The following is a 26,307-nucleotide window of genomic DNA, read 5'->3' as shown; positions in this document are numbered from 1 at the left end:
AGATGTTTGAATATTTTATAATTATAATGTCTTGTGTTGTTTGGTACTCATTCAGAGATTGAAGGTGAAATGATTATTGCATTTTCAAAAAACAGGTATTGTCCGAGGGGGAGTGTTAAGATTTCCATGAAATGTATATTTTGTATATTCGCGGACAATGCCATTTTTTATCAACAGAAAAAAGTATCTATGTACTTTTTTGTAGCCAAGGGTTTGTTTATGGTTACTTTGTTGTGACTCTTTAAAAATGGTTGAAGAATAAAACTTGAAGTAGATAGTTGATCCTGTTTTTTCTCCGGACTAACTGTCGAAGCTTTCATAGTGGCACGAAGATTTCGTCCACTGGTTACCGAAACAAATATTTTTTGTCAATTTGCACCTTGTAAGATTCATTGAATAAAGAGTTGTAGTAGGAGGCATGGATTGTGACTGGAAGAGAGGCAGAAAGGGAGCAGGATACACTGTTGCAGAGTGAGTGGTACTAAGAATGATGCCCATTCATTCGGATGCAAAGTGGGTGGTGGATAGGCTAATGTAAAAAGTTTGCACTTCTTCAAGTAACTTCGCACAGAAGGCTGCTGTGAACGTACCTTTTCTTCCTCCCTGCCATGAGCTCAGCACTTTTGCCACATTTGAGGCATAGTTTTTTGGGGATTGAGCAGTAGCAAAAGGGTTAAAACAAGAAAACCATGCTCTAAGTACAAAACAGCAACAAAACTGTAGCCTGGCAACCTTGCAAGATATAAAATATGTATATCATATCCTAATAAACGAGCCCCTTCTCCATAAATTTCTCACTTTCCCTCTCCCTTCAACACCGAATATTTTCAGAACTACAATAAACATTGTGTACATATTGCTATGATGGAAATGCCCCACTTTTTACATTGACCTATCCACCATCCGCTTTGCATCCGAATGAATGGACATCATTCATCACTCATCACTCACTCTGCAATAGTCTATCCTGCTCCCTTAATTCTGCCTCTCTTCCAGTCACAATCCATGCCTCTTACCACAACTCTTTCTTTGATGAATCTTACAAAGTGCAAATGTTGGTCTCCCTCCCCCATCTACCCCAGCCCTACAGCTTGAGGTCAAAGAGCAGGCATGCATTTAGGCTTTCTGATCCGGAATCAACCACGCCCATTAAAGCACCACCTTTTTTCACTAACCTTTTTTTCTCCCTCCATCTTTCCCCTGTTCCTTATAACTAGAGATGGGTCGAATAGCAGATTTCTCGAATTCGAATATCGAATTCGAATATTAAATCATTGCTCGAATATTCGAATACCTCGAATTTCGAATACCTCGAATACTAAATGATGAATGCTGGAATGTTTGACTCGGTTGCCTATGCAGCAGGCAACTCAAGATTTTGGGGAGTAATTTTGATTTACTTTAAAGGATTCGAACAGGAATTTAGCTGATTAATGAATATTTTAATTTTATGGAAACAATTGGGCATATAATTAATTCAACTAACATCGCTTTACCCCCACTTCTGCTGCCAAGTGCTAGCTGACAATCTGAGGCATTTTGCAAAATACAAGCTCTTTTCCACCGGATTTTCTTCAATTATTTTCAGTCCATCTTTGGGAGTTCTCACGAGATAAGATGAATTGGAATTGCTATCAGGGAGAAACCAAATATTCTGTGAAAATATCCCTTTGTCTGGGACTGTAAAAATAAAGATTTATAGCACCACTCATTAATTGTAACTTGATATATGTTTTCGGAAAAAAATACGGCATCAACTTCCGAGAAGCTTTGCTGCTCATATCGAGTTTCGCCAGAATGCTAGGTCTCCGTCGTATTTTGACATTTATTTCTTTGCGTAAAATGCTTAAATAAACTCAGAAATACGTCGTGTTTGGTCTTATTCTTTTTGAAATTACGCGCACATTACTAATATTTCAATTCAATAAAGGTGTAACATCAATTGACGAAAGTTATCCTTAGACACCTTTTGCGCTAATAGATGACTCATGCAGCGGTTGACCTCCACAGAAATGGAGAACTTCGAAGCTGGTAGGAAAAAAAAGGTCAGTGGGGGAGGAAAGGGAGGGCCGGAAACACGTTTCTATTGTTCTCGTGTAACCCGGTATTTTTTCGAAGCTAAGGTCTTCGTAATATGATCCCTGCGCGAGCTGTGACCTTTTTTTATTTCGAAGAAGAGGAAAGCCTCAGAGGGGTGGGCTAGTGCAGAATGGAGAGGGATACCGGATCTTGGGAAATGCGCTAATGTAAGTATCCCACGGTACTCACACAGCAGTTGACCTCCAGAAATGGGTAACTTCGAAGCAGGTAGCCAGAAAAAGGTCAGTGGGTGAGAAAAAGGGGGAGGGCGTGAAACACGTTTTTATTGTTCTCGTAACTCGATATTTTTTTCGAAGCAGGGGTCTTCGTAATGCGATCCCTGCGCGAGCTGGGACCTTTTGTTAGATTTCGGAGAAGAGGAAAGCTTCAGAGTGGGTGAGGCGAGTGCTGAATGGAGGGGGATAGCGGATCGTGGGAAATGCCCTAAGGTTGCTATCCCACGGCACTGAGGTTCTCCTGGTGGGGGGAATCGGGGATTTTCGGATTTTTTCACCCGACCATTTTCGGTTCCCCTCGTCGAACTCTTTTCACCGCTAAAATCCACGAATTTGATGTAATTCGTCAACTTGCGTAAAACGGCGCTGCGAGCACTAAATGACTACAGTTCTCTACATTTTTCCGAGTCAACCACCAACGACGTGCGTGCGACAGTGTATGACGCGTAATTCAAAGTATTCGAGGTATTCGAGGCGGTACTTTTCGCATAACTATTCGAAACCTCGAATATCGAATACTTTCTAATATTCGAGGTATTCGAGTATTCGCGGATACTATTCGCACATCTCTACTTATAACCTTCCTCCACTCCTCTATTTCACACATTTATTTTTTTCCCGAGTCATTCCTGTGCCTCTCCTCTCTCAAGAAAGATTCAATTGCGTTCCATTGAAAACTACGCAAACTCCACCTGTAAGCTCCATATATTTTTGTTTATTTTTTTACTATCTAACTGTTTTTGTGTGCCCATGCTCGGGCAAGAAAAAGTTTCATCTATAATGCTGATGTGAATCACTTTAAAATGTGTTTGTATTTAATTAAAGTTTTACACTGCGAAAAGGATTATATTTTTACATAATTAAGGCCTGCCTACAGCAGGAATTTTGAAATTGGATACATTCAGCGTACCTGAGTATGAAATTTAATCAGAGGAAAATTGGAATGCTTAAGAGAAGGAATTACTGAATGTACAAACAAGCATTGATTAAATAATACACATTTGTATAGGTCATAATTTTATTTGAAGGTACACATCAGCTTCAATACTGGAATGATGATCGATAAAATTACTGATATAAATATGAATTTAATTTCACAATTTGTGTAAAAATATATTTACAATAACAGTCTGAATAATATAAGTACAAATCATTCTTCTTTGGGCTTCATCAGAAGAGGAAACACAACAATAGGCTCAGTTTCTTTTGGATTTGAGGAATATATGCTCCAAGTCTTCTCCACACAGTCGAATATACCTGCAAAAGCGTAACAGAATATTTAGGGGGAATATGAATGGGTCAGTGAATTTCATATTTTAAATTGTATGAACAACACAATTCACAATTTTAAGCCCAAATTAAACACTGAAACATCTTTTGTGCAGAAAATAAATTTTGTGAAATTCACTAAGTATTGATTTATTGATGGCCAAGGTTTTGAGACTTCATTTCACAGAAACCTAGGAGGTGAATAAATCGGCAATAAAAGAATTTCAAAGGCATAATTTATCATTTGGATTGTGAATGAAGAAATTTCATGCAAATAATTATCGTTTTAACGGTGTTAGTACATGATAAACTAAATAAAGCTAATGCTCACATCGATTAATTCCTTCATATCATTATAATATGTTTTAAAAACAATGTGAATTTTTCAGTTGCATATCAACGAGGGAATTATGGGTTGAGGAGAATTATGGACTTTATATCTCAAGCTCTAAGATTTGAATAAATATCCATAGGTTTAACTTTATTCTTCTTTTACTTCACAAATAGGTAAATATGTTGTAATTACTGGGTAATTCTGACATTGTTAATCACCTCCAGGCTTCCCAACCATGTCGGTATAATGTTTAGTTTAGAAGTGCTCATCCCCAATTAGATTGGAACATTCCTTCTTAATACCTCCACTGCACAAATGCTCAACAATCACCTACTGAAACAAATCTGCTCATCTAGTAGCCCTAGTAGTACTAGATGAGCGGATTTTATTCGGTGGGAGATTGTTGAGCGTTTGTGCAGTGGAGGTATCGCTCTGAAACCAAGGGAACTAACCAGACAGCCCTTCACCCTATGTATATACACTGTGCCAGTGTGCCCAACAATAACTTATTGTTATTCAAAACTTGGCGATATCATTAATTTTTTGTTCCTCATTCATGTACATACATATACTTATAATCTTCCAATATTATATAAATTACTGTAAATGAGAATTTTTAAAGATTTAGTGAATATTTTAATGCATTTTCTCTGCCCCCATAATTCACCATCATTTAGTCTCTAAGTTCCAAACTTAGAGACTAAATGATGGTGGGAAGAGTAAATTTTTTATCTATTATTTTACATTTTCTCCGGAATTCATCACATTAATCAGTTGCCAACTTAATTTTTGAAGAGGACTTTGATTATCAGCTACACCAGTGTGATTAATGGTCCAATGTCATAGTGACAAAATTAAAAAGCCAAGAAAGGCAATTCTACCTCTAATTTTGCAAAACATTTGTTAGAATGCAACCATAGCGGTGATTTTAACATCAAGGTTCTCCATAGTCTTTGTAAAGGGAAAAAGTTGGACTTTCTTGAACATTTAGAAATTTTAAGAGCATGTCTCAATAAAAATGTACGTGTGGTAAATGACCTTTTGTACCCCTCCCACTCCTCTCCTTTATTATCAGGAGTAAGCTTACTGACCTTGAGGAATCCATTCCCTAGTAGCTCTTCCCCCTCACACCATCAAAATGACCTCCTCCCTACATTAACCCCCTCTCTGGTATAAATAAGCTCGCAAATTTGCGATTCTTCACCTTTGAAAATGACATAGTGTAATGCAGAAACCTGGGTCAGTTAAGTAAACTTCTGTGGAACGTACAACAATCTAGTGAGGAGGCTACAAAATCTGATGCACGTCATGGCAAAGATAGGGAATGTTACTCTGGGGTGATGGTCTATGTGGAAAGAGCTCTCAGGTTTGGCAAGGGTATGGATTTCTGGTGTGAATGACATGGAAGTATGTATATTTGTGGTAAGGTTGTGGCTATCACGCAAGTGTAGATCAAGTATAGATCACAGATGCAGTAAATTGGTTCGGAATGACAGGGTGATGGTGAGGGGGACGAATAAAGGTACAAATGTTTACTTGGAGAAGGACGTGGATGTCAAATATTGCAATGGTGGCAAACTAAAGGTGAGGGCACTGAGCATGGGTAGGTGTTGACTTGGAGCAACATGTGGATGTAAAATACGGAAATTATGGCAAAATAAAGATGAGGGCATGGGTATATCACACCATCCCACCAAAGACTCCTGAAAATTGTAATCAAATACACAGTTTTCCAATATTAATTGGTATTGAATACCCTCGAGGCTACAAAATGTAGTGAAAAATGCACTCCTTCAAATGAAAACTGAAATACTATATCCATTTTTTGTAATAGGGTATGAATTATAACTTCTGAAAATTTTTAAATTGTCTGAGTTAACTTACCGACAGCAACTGTTTTCACAAAGTCATCCGTTTTTCCTTCACGGAATATGCAATATTCTCCATCAGATTGATCTCCCATTATGTTGATGACATCTTCCTTATTCTCGGGGGGAGAGGAGCGTGAGTCTACCACTGCATGGCGACGATCACTGCTGGTAATTATCATAGTGTCCACTTCTGGAACATTCAGTCTCAGATACCTGTGTAGAGAATAGTCATCAATATTTAGTACAAATATGTTTTCAATAGGTTTAAATGCATTTTCATTGAACTCCTTTTCATTGGTAACAGTTTTTGTATGATGTCGATTAATTGTTTGGTATATAGTGAATCAAATTTACAAAATTGAATATTCAAATTGTGCATTAGGTGTGCGGTTAATACAAAAGATTACTCATAATGAAGGGAGCATAGTAACCAAGTAAGTAGAGTACTTGGCTGCTGAGCGAAGGGTATGTTGTTCAGATTCTTTGTGAAACCATTAGACATTCGTACATAAAATCCTCAAAGTGGTCCATTGAAAGGCACTGGTCCCCCCACCCTAAATGTGTGACATTTATATGCTGGTGGCTTAGTCTGCAGTGAGCTATATTCTAACCTATTCAAATCAACGTATAGGCTGAATCACAGAGAGACTCATACTGGCAAAAGCTTTAGGATGCACTACCACACAGAGGTGACCAAAGGTGACAATATTTCTCCTACTATTTTGCTAACATCACTAGGTCAGATTGGCTACTGATTTCTGACTTGAAGATACCAATAGGTATGCGGTAGCACCGTTGTCCTTGTCCTTTTTTTATTACATATTCCTATCCCTTTCTTTCCTTACCTATGAATTTATACACATATTTGTGCTTAAGGCATCGTGTGAATGAATGAAGTAGTATGAATAAATACCTATATACAAGGGCGGATCCAGGATTTTTCTCTGGGGGTGGCCCATGGGTCTGACATATTTGGGTTAAAAAACTACATGCAACAATAACTCTAACGAAATACACTCTTTATTTTAGTATAAAAGCTATTAATACATAAATATTAATGACTTTTATATTCAATTTTAACATTTATTGTATTAAAAATCCCATCTATTATTTTAGTGCCTAGCGCCCGTGCGCCCCTCTAAATCCACCTTTGCCTATATACATGTGAAAAAGTACCTAGGTAGTGTGAAACAACCTGAATTTAGCACAATCACTATGGACCATAATTCTGTTGTGGATTGGACTGTCATCTGATTAAAAAATGTGGATGACTCTTATGGTAAATGCATATGTTGCATTCATAGATGCATCTCTCCTTTCATAAAATTTCATTAATGAAGGTATTTCTCCCAAAGGCCAGGTGCAAAATAGGCCACTAGTGGCCACCGTAAGTTGTAGCCAAAGTTTTGCTTGCATTCTTGTCGAAGCTTGAGTGGCCATGTCATGCCACAGGTTGGGAAGTGGCTGGCTCATGTTACTTGCGGCAACTACAAGTGATAAACTAATTCCGCAAGTGGCCATTTGCGGCCACCAAGCCCCAGCCCCTCAATGTCTGAGCAGTGTGAAAAGGTAGTTTACATGACTGCTGGCACCCACTATTGGGGATAACAAGAAGCTTGATAGCAGTCTTCTTTCACCTGCTGGTGGCTACCCCTTGAGGCTGATACCAGTGGCTAAGTATGTGCCTCGCCCAAAGTGCCATTTCCATTAATAGATTTGCTATTCTAGTAAATTTTGGGTTTCCTACTAATTGTGTTTCAATTGATTTTCGATTACTTGCACAGTGAAGAAGTATGGTTGATATATGTATGTATGTGAATAACCCGAAGCTCGTAAAATGAATTGCCACAGTAGCTGTTTTCGTAGTTGCCTAGGCTAATATTTTGTGGGTCTATAATTGCCATAATTGAAGTTTCTAGGGAAAAACGATGCTCATGCATTAAAAGTAGTTTTATTTGAATTAGAAGCACCCCATTCCATTTAGGAAAGTGGCGTAGCCAGGAATTTCGTTCGGGGGGAGGGGGGTCGAGGGAGGGTGGGTCCAAAACCAGGATAGAAAATTTTTGAAAACAGGGTGCTAAGTAGAGGGTTTTAAACTAATTTAACACGTTTCACAATCAAAAAAACTTCATTTGTCAAAGAAATCTTCTGTAAATTCATGATTTTTCAATATTTTGTTTTCTTTTATGAAAAAAAGATATTGCGTTTTTATATTTTGGGGGTATTATATAATAGCGGGCATAGGCGGATCCAGGGGGGGGGCACGGGGGCACGTGCCCCCCCCAGACCCTAAAAAATATGCTAGATTTTTAATACGGTCCCATTATCATTTCGTTCGTTTTGTATAACGAGATATCCTCGTGCCCCCCCCCCCCCCCCTGAACAAAATCCTGGATACGGCCTTGCTTGTGCCCCTTCCAGAAAGAAATCCTGGATCCGCCCCTGATAGTGGGGGATCGTATATGCACTATTTCGAAGTTATAGCCATTGCTTGGTCAAATTGCGGCTTTTATAGGGCAATTATGGTCTAGTTATGGCTATAAATAACCATAGCTTACCATACATTGGACCTATTCAGCGATGTCTTTGGCTTTTTATGCTATTTCATAAGCTTAAATCTAACAATCGTTGAATGAAATTTTGAATTGGTGCCAAAATACAACAATTCAAAATAAGCGCATGTGGATGCATTGATTCGTTATTATAGCCATAAATAAACCGCTATAAAATTTATTTTTATTTTAATTTGAAAATACTTATTTTATGAGTGAAAGTTCTCAATTTATAATCGTTGGATTAAGGTGACTTCATCCTTACCGGAAGTCTTCCTCTGTTAGCTGTTCGAAACAGACCCGGTGAGTGTTTCTGTGTAAAAAATGCCGTTAATATTTTTATCTTGAAGTTTTAGCTGTAAAAATTACTGCAATATTCTGAGATTTTCTTGTCGGCCAAACATACGACGAATCATATCATGATCGAGGAGTAAATTGGAGGTGCGAGTGACGCCTAACTTACTTGTTACAATGGAAGAAACTTTCCCCTTGGCTTGCAGTTAAAATATTAAGCTGTGACCGTGGTGGACTCTCGCCAAGTATGGCTGGTCCAACCTCAGCGTTGTGGAATAATCGATTTCCATCTTGATTGAGGAATGTCATATTCACGCTGACTGCATCTCCAGCTCCGACTCCCTCGTCTCTCAAGATCTGCTGCGCCATCGACATGTTCTCTGCTGCTAGGAGTGCGCGCATGAGGAAATGCCTTGCTGTAAGTAAGAATTTCACTAATGTTATTATGTTTACATTTTATGAATACCATGCGTTTCTTTTATCACCCAATAAATCCAACGGCACATTGCCCAATTGTTTAATAAAAACTTTAATTGCGCCACATTAGTTGGACAAGGTTCTAACTGAACTTTTGGTCGACGATGACGTTGTGCAGTAATGTTTATTTTGCATAAGTTTTAATGCAATATTTGGATTAGTATAAAAAAAACTCAATTAACTTACGTTTTGGAAGAAAATGAAAGAATTGGTATTATTTAATAACAATATAAGAGATCAAAATTATTTTTCTCGACAGCATGGTTACAGTTGGAAGCGTATCAAACCAATACATCGATTTAATGTTTTACAGGCACTATAGATCTAGTAAATAGAACAGATTAGCATTGCTAGTTAACAATGGCATGGCCTGAATTTTGATTTCACTGCCACAATAACCCATGTTCACCGTCTACTTAGACGAGGATGCGGGACGAAAGTTAAAACTTAGCCGGGTAATTTTAATTTCGTAGAAAATGAAAAGTTTAAATTATTTCATATGGATAAACGCAGGTTGGGACTCACATATCTCGTACCGGTGAGCTGTATAGAAAAAATACATTTTGTTGTATAAGATGTATGAATTCTCAATTTTAATTTTATGCTGTGTTGCTGCTGTATGAACTGCTGTTAGAGGCGCAACCCTCTTATAAACTTTGAAGGTAGAGAGAAACTTCTTTTTTGCCCATAGTATTCCTATTGTTAGATGTCGGTATCGCAGCATGTACTACTTACGATTATTAGCCATCAAATCGCGCCTCAAATGTGTTATTTTTACGCGCTCGGACCCATGTGGTAAGCATTTTGTTTCGTAAATGCGGGCTTTCCGCTTAAATTTTTCGGTCTTTTCGTTTTTCTCTGACCTTGATCGTGAAGCAAACTGCGCAGCCCTTTTTGGTGATACTTAAGTCCTGCAACCGGTTACGCACGCAGCTAGGGGTGTAAAAAGTGAGTGATTTAGAGAGTAGTCGAAGTAGGAAATGAGTTCGTGTTAGACACACATCGTCGGTTGTGATTTATGGGGAAAAAGGTGAAGTTTTTTTACGAGGCCACACAGATATTTTTATTTGGAGCCACTGAAAGTTGGTCACTTATTTTACATATATTTTTCGTTTATAATTGACTTAAGCAATAATTTATATCATACTCCAATTCAGGGGCGTAACTGGGGATATTCTTTGCTGGAATGAGGGGCGACCACCCTCCGTTTGGGGGCGACCCCACCCTGGCGAGCGCACCCTCCCTGACTCCTTAGTCACCGGTCGGTATGCAGTGACTCGTCTCACTGCCATGATATTAATAAATGCTCTTCTAATGTAAACAGATGAATTTATTTTATGTCAAAACTAGACAATAGTTTATAATATTTTTAAATTTCTGTGAGGCTTTGGGGGAGATCTAAACCCATCGGCCCCCAATAGTTACGCCACGATATCCATAAATGAGCAGATTGCCCCTGTATGACACTCAAGATATATACAAACGTCATACGGGCATGGTGAGGGAGTGTCCGGCGCCATACCGGCATGGTTACCTGTTACCAAGCCTTGTCATTTTCCCTACCTCTTCCTAAACGGGAATTATTTATAGATATATGGTTTATGCAGTGATATTTGCGCGTTGCACATTTCAAGAATAGCGTCGTATTAGCTTCCCTCAAAGATGTATGGTTTAAAGGCTTCCTTTCACCTACTCAACATGTTCAGAGATTTCTTTTTTCTGAGCTTTCAAGGTGTAGAGCTTCCTGTCTCAGGGAGTGCGGAAGACAGCCTCCGTGACTTCCACCCTTACATCTACCACTAATTAATTTCCCTTTTGTATTAGAATATCACTGAGCTCACTTTGGAATTTTCTTCTAAATCTGTAATTAAAAACTCTTCCGTATCTCAAGTACGACTTATACCGCTTCAAAGGTAACTAGATTTGGCTATATGGTTATGATTATTTCTGTTTAGAGCAGGGGTCTGCAACCTTTTTAAATTCAAGGGCCAAAAATCGATTTCACACCCTCCTGAGGGCTACAATGCCCCGCATCACTTTATTACCACATCAATAAAACAAAAAAATTCAAAGTGTAATAATCTTTATCGGTTAAAAAGTTTAATCAATGAATGAGATTTTTGACGAGTGTTTCGATATTTGTTTCGCGTTATAATATTTTCTTTATCCTCTAGGGGCCGCAAGAAATTAGCTGGTGGGCTGCGGGTTGAAGACCCTTGGTTTAGATCAAGAGGAAGTCGCTGCTATAGGAAGATGGGACTATCCGTGTTCATACGAGGCACAAATCAGCCATAACGCGCGCTTTAAAGACATGTAATCGACATCGTCGATTGAATCAGCTCTTACAAATCTACGAGACACTTTTATTATACTGAAATGGTGTTACTAAATTATATTTTATTTTATTTCCCTATATTTTGATAAGAAAACCCGTAAATGCGTTTTTAGAACTTCTCATCTGGTTGAGAGATAGGTAATTCCAATAATTTTCTTGCTTAGCGTCGGTGCCCTGCTACTTTAGCAGTGGGCGAATTGAATTTCCAAGGGTCGGGAGTAGTACGGAAAAGTACATTTTAGGTTTCTTTTGTTGTGAAATGCATGCACTCCTGAGGCACTGCGTGTGCAAATGACGACACAAAAAGCGCCGCGTGCATGAAGCTCGAAATCTTGACGGTAATCCATTTTGCCATGATCGGATCCTATTAAGCTACAGCCCAACTTGTTGGAGAATGCTTTCACGACTACCTACTCCGAGTTTGGAGGTGAACGTTGGCTTTCCTCGTATACTTCTCTAAACACTCGTATTAATTTGTTATTGTTTGCAGCAGAATATTTCTAATTTCGTTTCTGACTAATGGTTCCCATTTTTGTAGGGTAAAATCGTATTGAAATGCAATTAATAGGAGGGAAATTTATTCCTTTATAAATGCAATCGCCTCGTAGCTAAACGGCGATTTAGGTTTAACTCACGAGTCAAGGCGAACGAATGATTTTTCCCAGTGGGATTTGTGCTCATCGTGCGCATTGGAACGCTACTACGTCAAGTTTACCTACCACAGATCGCGATTATTCACCCCAACTTTTTTCTAAAGCTAATGGAAGTGTAGGAAAATTTTATTGTTGTAAAGGCGTATATTTGATTGGGAATCCCAAGTAAAATGTGCGTTCGTACTTTGCGACTCCATGTTTCATTCGTTTGTGGTATTTTTTGCATAAATTGATAAAATACAATGAATTTATTCAATCGATAACCCCTTCCCTGCCTCCACTAACAATTTTTATAGCCGTCACTTCTGTGACCATATCTATGCCTTCTTGATGCATATTTTTTTAGTGTGCATCAAACTTACTTAATGCACGCATAGGTGCTCTCTTCATTTCATTACCAATTAGTCATGGTCCTTCAGGTTATGTGAATATTTAGAATTATAACATGTAAATTGCACTTTATTTAATGAATTCATCCATTTGTCAGCGATTTCCTAATTCAAAACGCCAAACAACCGAAATGGTTCCTCGGTGGTGCCATACCTTTGTAATGATCATCATGTCCTTGTGTTGATTTAATCAGTCCTTTTCCCCTTATATTCTAGGGGGACATCTATTTCTACAAATTGGTCATTCATATGTGGTATCAAGACAGGAATATCAAAACGTCCTTAAAGTGTAGGGTGACAAGGGTTTTGAAGATATTGTGAAACTTCTCTTGTGCTATTTATGGGCTCCTCAAACTCATCCTCGCCCTTGGGCATTTCATTACTACCGCGCGCCCGTGCAGCCTTACGATTTTACGCAATTGCAAAATAATGTCCTTTTCATCATTCGTATCCCCAACGTAATAACCATATTTCATGTGCCATATTCAATTGAGCGTGTTCTTTCAGATCCTACTTTTCATGGCTGCATTTACATATTTTTGTATTAAATAGGTATTTCCCTATCGCCGACAAATTTCCTTTCTATTAGGAAATAACCGCCTAATAAGCAGCGGCGTACTGTCATGGATTCACCCGCAATTGCATACAAGGCACGAAAATGCCCCTAGGGAATATTTGGTAGATCAATTTTCAAATTCCGGTCAAGACAAAATATTTTTTATCAATGGAATTTTTGCACTTTGCTTCCTCCGTTAAGTCGTGAACATGCAGTGAATTCAGTACAGCTGCTTGCCTCAATGACGCTCTTTCTCAAATATGTGTTCATAGATGCTTATTTCAGAAAAATATCTCTCCGTCTTGCATCGCAAGTTATTTTCCCTGCCATCTCTCCTCTGCGGGTACTTATACCACATTATGTAATCATTATTTTGAAATATTCTCACGGGTCGCTCTAACCCCCGTTCCTCATAGGAATGCACTTTTTCTCCATTGTGTCTGTTACGTGGCTAAGCATTTCACCAAGCAATCATAGCGCATTCACTATGTACAATGTAACAGACAAACGAATGATATGCGCAAAGTTTCCTCATAGATGCTTATACCATCTCGGAACCAAAAAATAACGGTATTGTACGCAAGGTGAAAATCAGGAGGCAGTACTGCCTACTGATTTTCACCTTTTATCCTTCTTCTTTATTCATGCTTAAAAATCTATTTCGCATTTTGAAAGTCATTGCCATTTATGAGTAAACTTTAAAAGTTTACAAAATGGAACACGAAACGAAATTGCTTCTATTGAAACCGTTACGTATCCTATCCATACGTATCGTATTTTCCCTCGTTATATGGGGGTTTTAATTGCAGGGGTCTGGAAGAGCACAGCAAATTCAGTTCAAGCACACCCTAATACTAATGTAAAAAATCTGTTTTTTTTAAGAATTCATCCTTCTGTCCATCTATATATATAGACTTTTCGAAAAACGTCTAAGCTCTACCAAAGACGAAAGAGGCGCTATCTCCTTGACTCAAGTAATGTTTTAAACTTGAGATTTACGGGATCTGCTACCTTAGAGTTTCTTAATAATTGAATCTATTAATCTTTGTAAACGATAGGAATCATTATTGGTGGTCTTATTGCTCTTTTTTAGGGAATATAGGTAGCACCTCAAACCTTAAATACCCTCTTACTTATTTGTCAAATATTAAGACCTTGCATTTGGACGTTTTTAAACCCGAATATGAGGTGGAATCGGTGGTTAAATCATTGTACAAAATGAGAATAGGTTCAGATAAGTTTCTCGGGTTTTCCACCGGTTGATTTTCTTCATGTCTCCCGACGCTTCGAGCAGCAAGAGCAGCAAGCAAGTCGAAACATCGGTAGACATGGAGAACATCAACTGGTGGAAAACCCGATAAACTTATCTGAACCTGATACGCCGGGAAACCCTAAGATCATACATGACTTTAGGTCTTCTACTCAATGGTAACAAGTGATTGTTGTAAATAGGTATCTGACCGCAAATAAAAGAGGGTATTCATCGCTACAGGATTTTCGGTCGATAAATTTGTAATCAATTATGGGAAAGATGTATGTTAACCAGTAAGCATGACTCTAAGCATGAGAGGTGAATTAAAAAGCGTATGATTCACCCCGGTAATGGCTGTTTTAGTCAACCGTAAAACCAATCGGGAGGGTGTTAGGATTGATGTGCTGGATTAATTGTTGAACTCGAGGTAGTCCGTATTCAATTCCCGGCGATGGCAGAAATTGCCCGAGCCCTACTTCAGTGCTTTGCGGAGGACACTGCAGCTACAACATTCCGTCTATCGGATAGGAGGTTAATCAGTGGTTCCCATGGTAGAGGCGCATTAAGGTCGTTGCTTTTTTTGTGCGGGGGGCGGGGGCGACAGTTCGTTACTTTCCGCGGTGCCGTAGTGGTATGCAATAACTTTCAGAGATATTGCGTCTGAGGTCAGGCATGCGTTGACTTATAGATATTCATCAATTATTTTTTAAAATTGTCAGCTTGGCGAAATAAAAGCTTTCATTGAGTGCCACAGTAAAGATTACCATCGCTTCAATTTTTCCGGAATTAACTGGCGGCGCCCCTATTAATAGGGCCTTACCTCTCGGCGGCTTTCTATAGGAGAAGGCGCTTCAATGCCGACCGAAGGAATTCTTTCCACCCTTCCTGATGGCGCAAATGACCTAAGCTGTTTTTCGCCTCCTACAAAATATCTACTTCCTTATAGCAAGGGAGCGCTGTAGCCTAGAGCAGGGGTGTCAAATTTGCGGCCCGCTTCCTTACAATCTGCGGCCCGCGGCACCATGACTTCGCAATCGATACTTCCTTTGCTCCTTTGAGATTTACAGCTCTTGGAATCAAAACTTACTGGCACTTCATCCATTTTACCCACATGCATTTTTTCATGCACTTGTACAAGCAAATAGGTGTCAAGTATCTGGGAGTATATGTACCAGGAATTAAAGTAAATAAACACTTTCTTCTCTTTCATTTGCCTTTTTAAATAATAATAATTATAATATAGTTGCGGTAGTATTTTATACAATTTTCCTGTTATTGGTCCTGAAATACATATGCGGCCCTCGAGCCGTATGAGTTGGCTAATGTGGCCCGCCAAGGTGAATGAGTTTCACACCCCTGGCCTAGAGGGTAGAGCGCTTGGCTATTGACTGAAGGGCCCTGTTAGCCGTTAGTTATTTTTTAGCCGTTGTACTGTATTTCTTGTTTTAACTTTCGACCATTTCGTTATTTATGATCGCAGCACTTCGTGTTTTATATCATTCTTCTTAGCATTTTTGCTAAGACTATATACTCTGTGCCATAAGGTTCTCGTGTTCCTATAGCATTCACATTTAAATTGCCATAATTTCGACTTTCTCCCCCCTCACGACCGAGTGCACGTAACTGCGGCCCACGTCCGGGGCCGAGACGTTAAAAACCATATGTTCCAATGAGCCGCCAAGTAAGCGCTTTCCATGCGGCCTCACGCGCGCAATGCTTGAAAGTTTTGCGGCTCGCGCGGGTGATGGACTGACTTACCGGCTGGGTTAGGATAGGACCTTGGCGGTTGCGAGATTCGACACAAGGACGACCTCTTCGTTTACGGACCTCGGGCCCGGTGTCGGAAGTCAGTGTGGGGGTTACGAAACTTTTGTTGGCTGCTTTTTGGGCTCGACGAACATTTGAGGAACCCGACCTACGCATATGTACCTGGCAACAGACATCTTTGGTAAATTGATGAGAGGCAGATATAAGATTTGAGTAAATGTATCTGATTGAAATTAATTGAGTGAAATTGACCAAGTAACCGGTGATGGTTGAATTGTAGTCATTTTTACTTACAATTACTGTTTTTTAAACATGTAATTATTCGTACTGCTTTAAGAACGAACGTTTTGTAGGTGGTATATCTTTATATATCTATCGATTCTGCATCCCATTTTCAAGAGCCGGTTTTCATAACGCTTATGGACATTAAACGTTCAAAAATAACCACAATATCGTTGCTTTCTTGAAAATTTGAAAAAATAAGTCCAATAAAGTCTCAATGCTATATTTAACCAATCTAAAGAAAGATGTTTCCGTCAAATGGAGTTCTATTGAAAAGTTAATATGTTTTTGACCAAGTAAATTAATGTTTTTCCAGCTTTCTAAGTTACAACGGCGAAATTTTCAAAACTTTGAACGACTTATGGACACATGACTCGACTACACGTGACAGAAATATGTTCCCTCCGCCTTTATGAACCCGCTTGAAGAATTCAAGCGCCAATATACTCGTTTCTTATATACTCATCAATTTCGGAAAGTAATCGCTACTTCGTTAATCGTAGGGCCTTTCCTGAAAATAGTTCGTCATTTTAAAACTTATTTTATCTTAACTTATTATAGCAGGGAAAATTCCTGGAAAATGCAACTATATACGTGAGCAAAGTGGTACTACCGAAATATTTCAATTTATTTTGAGTATGTTACGACTGAGTATGGGGAGGAGGGCTTTAGACCCTAAATCCGTCTTTCCAAAGGCTGCTTCTAATGCTGAGTAAAATACGTCAGTGTGGCGGCAAAAAATCCCCATTCAGTGAATAAATTATAGTACATTAATATCCTTGACCACATAAAAAATATTTGGTGAAAATAAACTGTAAATGGTGCCTTTATAGTATTTAAGTGTTGCTCGTCACTAATTACTAATTAAATAAGCCATGTAATTAAAACCAGTCACTTAGTGCTGGTACTCAGGCCATCGCTGGTTGCGGGTAACATGGCCTTGGTAATGACATAGTCAACACCTGTTCAGGATAAAGAAAATAAGTGCGAAATTCAAAAGTGGGTTTATTTATTACTGTTACTTAAGAAAACAGGAAATCCCTATGGTCAAAAACGACGGAAGGAAAACCGCTAGTTCGCTTTCGAGTCCAAATTTACGTTAGATTACCTTGTGTCTCACTCTCCTGCAAATATTCATCTTGTTATCCAATATTTAAAATATTTAATTCGGAATGTGCTTTCCAACAACGTTTACCTTTGGAATGCTAAAAGCATAGATTTGGCGGGGCGTGTCTGACTTAAAATAGATTGGTACTTATCTCCCAGGCGATGAGATACCTGCATAGCTACGGCGGAATGCATCTTATGCGCCAGAAGATGTCTGAGAATATAAATTCAGGCGATTGGATTATCTAGTTAATTGAAATATTGGTTGGCAAAATGGTCTATCTCAAGGTCATGTATATCATGTTTAATTACTATAGCATATCGTTATTCTGTATTATAGTACTGCTATCGAGCCTAATTTGAGCAAATATTTGGAATTTTGCATTCCTAAAACCTGCAGAAAAACTGCCATCAGGGTTAGTGACTTATGGAGCACAGGTAACGACACCGGGTAGAATTTTAAAATCAGTGATAGAGAGGTAAGGGCTTTTGGTGCGCGGATGTCAATGAAACTCGTAAATAATGTAGAGCATGCTGTCTCCATGCGGCGTTGGCATCGATAACCGTCGATTTCTACATCTCTGTTCTACCCCGTAAGCCGCAACTTTAGGCGAGTGGAGGTAGGTGTTAGGGCAGCAGTCATTAACCTCTGTGTGTGTTAAAATTAAGATGGTCATTATTATGATGGTTTAACTATGATGTAGAATTTATCAAAGATTAATTTTTATAGTTTAAAATGCATTTATTCGTCAAAAAATTTCTATTATTTTATCGTGTCTTTCGGACTTGGACATATACTGCGGCTCAGAGATATTCTCCGTGCGATTCTGAAAGATGTTTATGAGATTTGCACCCATGTGTTGTTGTTACTTCAAGCCTTTATGTAAAATTTTTTTTTGAGATGTCTTTTGAGATGGCGTACCTATCTGTGGTGCGTAAATAGACCACTTGAAAAATCAAGATTTTACACTATTTACCGTAATCAGTACATTGAGGACTACTGATCGCGAAGGGAAATATTGCGAACCAGTTTGTCCCGTTTACCGGGAGAAAGCACTTCCCTCGCCAGCACGATGACCTTGATCCGGCGGACGGGGAAAGATACAGTCCGCAGTAGAATGATACATGCATGAGAAAACAGACGAAAGCCGGCAGTGTATACTCCATTCCGACAACTGGCTTAGCGGGGCGCGGTCGCCTCTTGTGTTTGCAAGTGGTATGAGTTCAGTGGACGGTAATATCTCACTGTATCTCAGATATGCAAAAAGGAAACGACGCGAAAGACCTTGCATAGTCCTCATTCACCTCTCAAAACGACTTTATCTCTGGAACAACTCCTCACTTAATGCCCTCGTCTCCGCCGAAAAAAATACCTTCTACGGTTTCAGCTGAGAAAGATGAATCTTGTGACTGATTTGGTACATGGACACTTTATAGCTGTCTGAATTGATGTCGCGATTTTTTTTGAGAGAAAGGACCCGAGTCCGTAGCGTTTCACAATCATAAGCTTAAATTTAGGGAAGTAGGCATCGTATTGTGATTGGTTTACTGTTACAAAGTCCAGCTGTATAGCTTTGCATGATTGCCTAAAGAAGGAACCATGCATTACCTTCTTGAGATAAATATTTCTTTAGTATCTTGTTTTTATTTGCATCCGTGAAACAAGTCTGGTCACTTTGTGAGATTATAACTTACGTAAGTGTGTAGACGTTAAATTATGGTTTTCCCTGAGTTCCTTTGGTATTGTTAGACATCTTAGTTAAGTGCAATCCATTCATAGCCCGAACGGGGCTTTAAAACACCTAGGTATATATATTCGATTAATAAATTTAGGATAAAATCTTCCAAACATATTGTACAATAAAATGTAATTAGAAACGAGTACCTTTTGATGATATTTGAGGAATGCAGTGGAATTATTAAAAAAAAACCAACGACTCAGCTCCTGCCTTTGGAGTAGAGAAAGCACAACATTCTAAAGTCTGAATTTTATGTACGGTCTCTTACAAACATTCGGCATGAGATTATGGTTTTATTAATTCACCTTGTTTTTCTTTCAAATTCGTCCCCATTAATGTCCCTTAAAGTTTCCGTTCCTTCAGTTCCTTGAAGTGAAAACTCAACTTCAAAAGCCTTTCCTCGTTTCATCTTCGACAAATCAGAAACTTATGGTATGAAAGTATGCTCATACATTTATATATGCATGTACTACGGCCAGCGATTGCTGTTCATACATACGAGTTTTCCCGCTGATGAGTTTCTTCGCGCTGATGATGTTGACGGAGAAGACTAGGCCGTGATGGTTATAGTTCATGGTGAATCCGGGCAGGTGACCCGCGTAGCACAAAGACGTGAACTTCTCCTCGGTGACCTTCCACCGGCCTTCCGGTTCGTCGGAGATGATGTGGGCGGACACGAAGTATATGTGGTTGAGCACTTCCGGAAGGGCGTCCTCCGTGTGACCCAGGAATTCCTGGGGAAGGAGACATTCACGTCACTCACCTACCATCGTAAAACAAAAGGCAATCGATCGTGAATAATCGAGTGGAATCGAAAATTTTATTTTTCGAGGGCCATTATAGAGTCCCCGTCAAGAATGGTGAGGCTTATGAGATTACGATTTTTCTCATACGCGGTCGATGTCACCGTAGACTACCCCCTTCTCATCCAACAGAGGAGGTATTTTACTGCGTATTCAAAGCCTTGCTACCTTACTGTAAGAATATTATTCAGACAGCGTGCTACGCAATTATTTGCACTACGCGATTCCTTACAACGCCTTTTAAGTAAAACCACTATGTTTTCTAGAGAGCTGCAGCTGTATTTCGATGCAATGTTATTGTGTTTTTGGATTTGAGAAATCAATAGATATTATTGTCCCCGTGTGGAATAATAAGTAGATACTACTGGAACCAATATTACACAAACCATGGACGTGGGTGATAGCCGGCAGATGAGATGGTATACTATATTTAAAGGGCAATTAATAAATCAAACTGAATTCATACGATAATGCGGTGCCTGACTTTGGTTTTATTTTTTACTAGTGACAATATTTATTGAATGTGAACTCAAAAAGTTTCTTTTTGCCAGAGATTTCTTACATCTGACATTCATAAACTATGGAAAATACGAGACAATATGGTAAATGAAAGTTGTTAAGAAGCTCGTGTATTTGTTGCAATAAACTTCGCAGAACCTCTATTTGATCTACCTATGATATATGATCTCTCCTTAATGATCAAACGATATCATTAAAATAGATGAAAAAACACTTACGGTGAATATCCCGATGATAATCACTTATAGAAGTTTCTAATGGAAATGTGTTCATTAGACATTACCTGGCCTGGTTGGTTAACGACGACGGTTGAGCAGCCTGAGGTGTCCTCTTTACACTTCTTTCCCAGGGAGCTAGGCAGGATGTCGTCCATGTGCAGCAAAAACAACTGAGGGAAAATGTAAAATTGTTGCTGTTACTATTAAATGGAAAATTAATTAAAAATAGAAATAAGAACATAAAACTCTACGAAAACTTCTCGTTCAAACTTTCAAGTTAGTAAATTTTAATCCTTATAAAGAGTAGTAAATGTCATAAAGGCAGGAGTTGAAGCTACCGCTATTCCGAAGAGTATAGACTTATTTAGGGTATGACAATTTTGCATTGTCAGGCTAGCTTGCACAACATCCGGACAATCTCTGGTGAATATACGTAGCTGACGATGCTACACTTTGGTTAAACCCGTATCTTACGATAAGTGTATTTTTTATGTAGAGTTGAGTTTACTTCACTATCTATCTTCATGATGGATAAATTCAACCGAGTACCGTCTGAAACTGATATTAAGTGATTACTTTTTTATTTTTAGGGGCCTTGTGCTTATGTTTCAATGAAATATAAAATTCAAAGTCGTACGGTGAATTAAAGGTATAATTTTTTCCAGAGGTTTTTTCAGTAGTAATTAATGTAAGGAATACAATAGAATAATCAGAATATCTTTCAGTGAATTTTATTCAAAATATGTTCTTTAGGTTGTTCAAAATACATGTGTGTGCCGATATCTCATTATGACCCGTACATTCCTGAGAAATCCGAAGTTGTCGGTCTTTCTATCTTTTGGCCGTCATGATTGATTTATCTAATGTATAGCTACAAAAAAACTATACTTACTACGAAAATGAGTCTGCAAAATTGCCTCTTTTATTGGTTGAGGCACGTGCTCCGTGCTCAGTCATTTTACCGTGACCTCTGCTCAAAGTGAAGCGCCTTTTCACGGTGATATATCTACCCTTAGATTTTCCTATGGCAATTCACATTCGAATACTTAATCGTGCGGAATGATTTGTCACGTAAATCGTTAGCGTTTGATAGGAACGCCTGAAAAACAGGTCAGAATAATATCTCGCCATCATCGGTAATATCGATATGTGCGTATAAGAAGACTTTCCAAGGTCAGGCGCCTAAATGAATGGTTTCTCTTTTTTCCCTCAATGAGATTAATTCTCGAGTAAGCTATTTTCATCGCACGCGTTACCCGTTCTGCGTGTTCTGCATTCATTTTTGATTTTTTATTCCTCCTCCTCTATTGCTTATAGTCATCTAGTTTATGTCCAGTGTAACCGGGTGTAACCGTAATTTTCTTTTATAGTACTGGCTACGGTCTCTCGTGCTTCTTAGTTCCGATCACAAAATGAGTTCAGGTATATAATCTTCTACCTAGAAGATACTTTACATACCTTTGCATGTTCTGTGACATTAAATTTCCTCCAACTGACAAATACTACTACATCAGGTGCACTGCGGAAATAATTGTGTTCTTAAGTGAGAATTAATTTGCGGGACTTAAAAAAAATATTTTAGCCTTCACCGTGATGAGATTTATTGTTACCCAGGATACGCTTTTTGCTACATTGCGTGCAATTATAGTGCGGACACCAGTTTACTCTGGGCGGGAAGTAGGTGATACGAGTTGGTAGTTCATGAGGAAGGAGAATAGGAAAAAGGAGGATTTTGTGGACCGTCTTAGGTGCCTGAGGGCGTGGAAAATATCAGTTGTAGAAGACAGGGTTGGGTGTCGAAGCACATTTTCGCGTTTTTATTTTTCAAGAGCAGTCATATTCAGTTTGCTCTAAATCATGCCTGAAATCACAGATCATGAATTTATTTAGATTAATTAATCTAGGGTTTTTAACTATAATCAATATCCTTATCTTCCTGGTCCATTACCTTACTCGTATATGGCCTATATATTTGGCCCTCAGAGGCTTTAAGTTGCCTCGATAAACTTCCGCGTTTGAAATTGGCCTCTGAGAGAGAACACTGTTATGCACACGCTAGGCGCCTCATATAATGGGGCTCTTATAACAACCCATCTATCATTTAGTATCGTGGATTAAGTTTGACATAGTACGAGCAGTGATCTAAGAAACTTCCCTATAAGTGGCCAACTGTGACGGGACTGTCTGTAATAGATTAGTTGTCTATTGCAAGCACAGAATAAAAACATGTTGGGCAGGTAATGCGCGCGTGGCGGCAATATAAAACTAATTTCTTCCACGGTAGCGACCTAGTTATCGATCATCAGTTGATTTTAACCAGCAATGTAATTACTTAGCGGAAATAACTTGGGAAAGTACTATTTTCTTCAAACAAGCACAGTTGACGTATTTGAAGTGTTTCTACAGTTCATATGTTATATTTTTATTTGTATTTAACAGTGTTCGCCCAACCCGATTTCTGGATCAATTTTCTTCTGTGGTACAAATGAACTTGGTATTAATCGATATTATAAAGGATGATAAAACGAATCTTCAAAAATGTGTTTTCTTTACAGCGCACGGTTTAATGTTTAACCTTAACAGTTCAAACCCTCAAATTGACTATTGGAATGCTTGAATTCATATTTAACCCAAGTGATTGTTTCAAATTTATTCAGTCTTATGAGATTTCTTTAAGTAATAAAAAGAAGAGCTCATTCTAATGAATTTTATGGGTTCAGGTCATCAGATATGGCTGAAAATGCTAGATTTTTATGTTGAACGAAACAAGATATTCCTTCATTCAACATGAGTACTAATTCTGTATGTTTGATACTACAGCTCGTATAGGTGATTATGTCTCGTGTGTTCCGCGTTATTTTCGAAAATTTACTGACTCTTGTTACTCTTGCCAATCTCCTATGCTAGCAGTCGTTATAAACTTATTTTCTTGTGAAAAAGTGACCATTAGAGGTCACCAAGAATCGAGAATGGCCTAAATAGAAAAGTATCTATTGTACATCCAAGAAAAAATTATATTTATCCTAAAATGGACTCACTTCGCTTATTTGAGGGTGTTTTAGTTTGTAAACAATTTGGAATGGTAAAATTGTACTTCTTGCGATGCCGCTTATTTTTGGATTTTCTAATATATTTTTGCATTTCTAATATATCTCATTTTCAAGTAAACCAAACAAATATAGCAATGAGAAGTTTTGAATAAGTTTGGGAAAAATAAGAGGGATAATAAGGAGAAGATGTGGATATATTTGTTAGAACAAAACAAAAGAAAGCCCAGGTCGGTTGGTGGTATCGAAGAATGGCATGCAGGTTCATGATCATGAATTAAGGCAGGAAAAGGTTGAGCAGATTCCAACGGAGTAAGTGAGAATTTGAGCGGATGGAAGCAGTTAAATGCGAGTATTTAAATCTGACATTTAATATCAAATTATTTGTTTTGGCACGTTTGAGGTTTACAGTTGTGCTACTCAAGACGTCTTTCTCGAAATGGCTGCACGTTTTTCGTTGGGCATAACACGCTAAGGTAAATAATTCAACTTTTTTCTTTTCCAATTATGGCTAGCGTGAATGGTTGTACCTAAGAAAAAAATGTATATTTATCGTGATGTGCTTTTACATGGGTCATTTCCGGGGGAGTTTAACTTGTGAACTATTTTGAATGGTAAGAATATACTTCGTGCAATACCGCTATCTTTTGTGATTCCCTGTGGATTTGCATTATCTCATTTTCAAGTAAACCAAACAAATGTAAATATAATATAAATATAATAATGGCGTTTGTATAAATATTATAATAAATCAGATATTAAAATTTAAAAAATGGATACTTCTTAAAAATGTCACATCTTCAACTTGCCATTTTACTTTTATTGCATACCTTTCTATTTTCGATGAGTTGTCCATCTATCTCTATTAGTGTTTTCCGTATTAATAGGGTGCTGCGGAAATATTTTCTATGCAGCTGGACTCGATTGGAGTTTTTTGAAAGTTTCAATTGGAGGCTCTTTTGAAAGGTATGTTGTAGCATGATTGCTCTTGTGATCAAAGGATGAGGGCGATAATCACTGGTTATGCAAGTAAAGGTTCATCAGATGACTTATATTTTGAGATTAACTTATTAAATATGAGATCTAACGTATGAAAGTTAGAATTGAAATATCGTCGATGAAAAATAATTCCAAGCCTTGGAATAATTTTACCTATGGGAAAATATAGTTTAGAATAAATTTTGTTGGAAGTTTTGTGAAAACAGATTAACGAGTGAAACATTTGACTTAAGGCAGAAGGAGAAACATAGAAAGGGTGGATAAATATAACAAAGCCATCGGAATGCATTGAAACTTTCAGCTTTGCAATTGCGAGAGAGTAGGTTTTTTTTAGGAATGGGAAGGCTACCTTATGGGGAATAGTATATAGAGAGAAATTATTACATTTCATAACCTAATGAAGTAATTACCGGCTATGTACTTATTATTGCTGTTATTATCCTTTTTTTTCAATTACTTTGCTACTATTTTATCGAAAAAGCATGCTCTACACGCTCAAGTTAATTGAAGTTAAATGTGAATATTGGAGTTAGGTATGTTGATATTTAATGGATTTTATGTAATTGCCATTTCTTGCCAAAATAATTTACCTTAAGGGTGGTGGGTGGCAATAATTACCTGACTAGTTTTGCTAAAAATATGTTTGGGGGAGATTCGATTTAAGTTTGTATAGCTGGATAATTTCATCAAAAATCTTCCGGAGGAAATTATAACCATTCTTCTATTCTTTCTAATCTTTGGAGTGGGAATTTTATACTCGTGGTCGGTTCATTCCCGAAGGATTAAATATTCCATAATCAGGTGGGCAAGCATAGAGTGTCTCTCTTAAAGGAGAATTACTCATATGTGTGGGGAAATTAAGAAAACACGCAAGAGTGAAAGGAAGGTCTGTATTGGCGCTCGTCATGCACGATCGAAAAAACGTAGGCTGCTGAGTAGAGTCTTTAAATAATTACTCTTCATGGCGCCATCGATATTACTCATAGTGGTGACTGCAGGTAGACTCTAGGGCGATGATTGCCGTATCAAAAATATGGGTCGTTTGGATTCTGCGCATTCTAGTATTGCGTTAGAAGGTGAATGCTACTCCTAATGTCTCGTGCCTTGCTCTTAGCAATCGTGACTTCACATGCGGTGAAGGTTACGTTCTAACCTTGTGAAAACGCCCTGGAAAGTAGCGTTTTGAATTGCCTGGAATGACATAATTTTGTCTGTCGAGTTTTCCTTCTTGAACCCATGCTGTGCTTCATTATATCATTGGCTATGGTCAGTGTTCATTGGGATAGTTAACTTTTTATTTCCTTGCTTTTTAAAATTGTGCACTTATATTTTGCGCGTACTGGAATATACATGATATGTATTAATAAAATGTTCCTGTTGCCATTGAGATTTGCATACTCTAAGTGCGATGCGGAATGTGAAAAGATACTTTTAGCTCATTTCTAACCACTTAAAACTGAAAGTAAAGCTTTTCGTCTTCTAAACATGCTATATTAAAGCAAATGGAATTTGTTATTTGTAGCAATGGA

The 26,307-nt window shown here is 38.2% G+C and overlaps 1 protein-coding gene across 1 annotated transcript in view; it reads right to left on the bottom strand.

Annotated features, from left to right (window-relative positions):
• Positions 1–3,319: 3,319 nt before the first annotated feature.
• The window catches only part of LOC124159405, a 42,900-nt gene continuing 19,912 nt past the window's right edge, over positions 3,320–26,307 (bottom strand). The window contains exons 3-7 of the mRNA XM_046535193.1: positions 20,798–20,902; positions 19,692–19,926; positions 8,805–9,051; positions 5,803–6,002; positions 3,320–3,572 (exon numbers count right to left, since the gene is read on the bottom strand). Of these exons, the coding sequence (XP_046391149.1) occupies positions 3,466–3,572; positions 5,803–6,002; positions 8,805–9,051; positions 19,692–19,926; positions 20,798–20,902 (894 nt within the window). The 3' untranslated portion in view covers positions 3,320–3,465. The remainder of the gene's footprint in view (positions 3,573–5,802; positions 6,003–8,804; positions 9,052–19,691; positions 19,927–20,797; positions 20,903–26,307) is intronic.

Source organism: Ischnura elegans, chromosome 5 (assembly GCF_921293095.1).
Source record: "Ischnura elegans chromosome 5, ioIscEleg1.1, whole genome shotgun sequence".
Taxonomy (NCBI): Eukaryota; Metazoa; Arthropoda; class Insecta; order Odonata; family Coenagrionidae; genus Ischnura; species Ischnura elegans.
The sequence above is the reverse complement of the archived record's forward strand: the minus strand, read 5'-3'. Positions and strand labels throughout refer to the sequence as shown.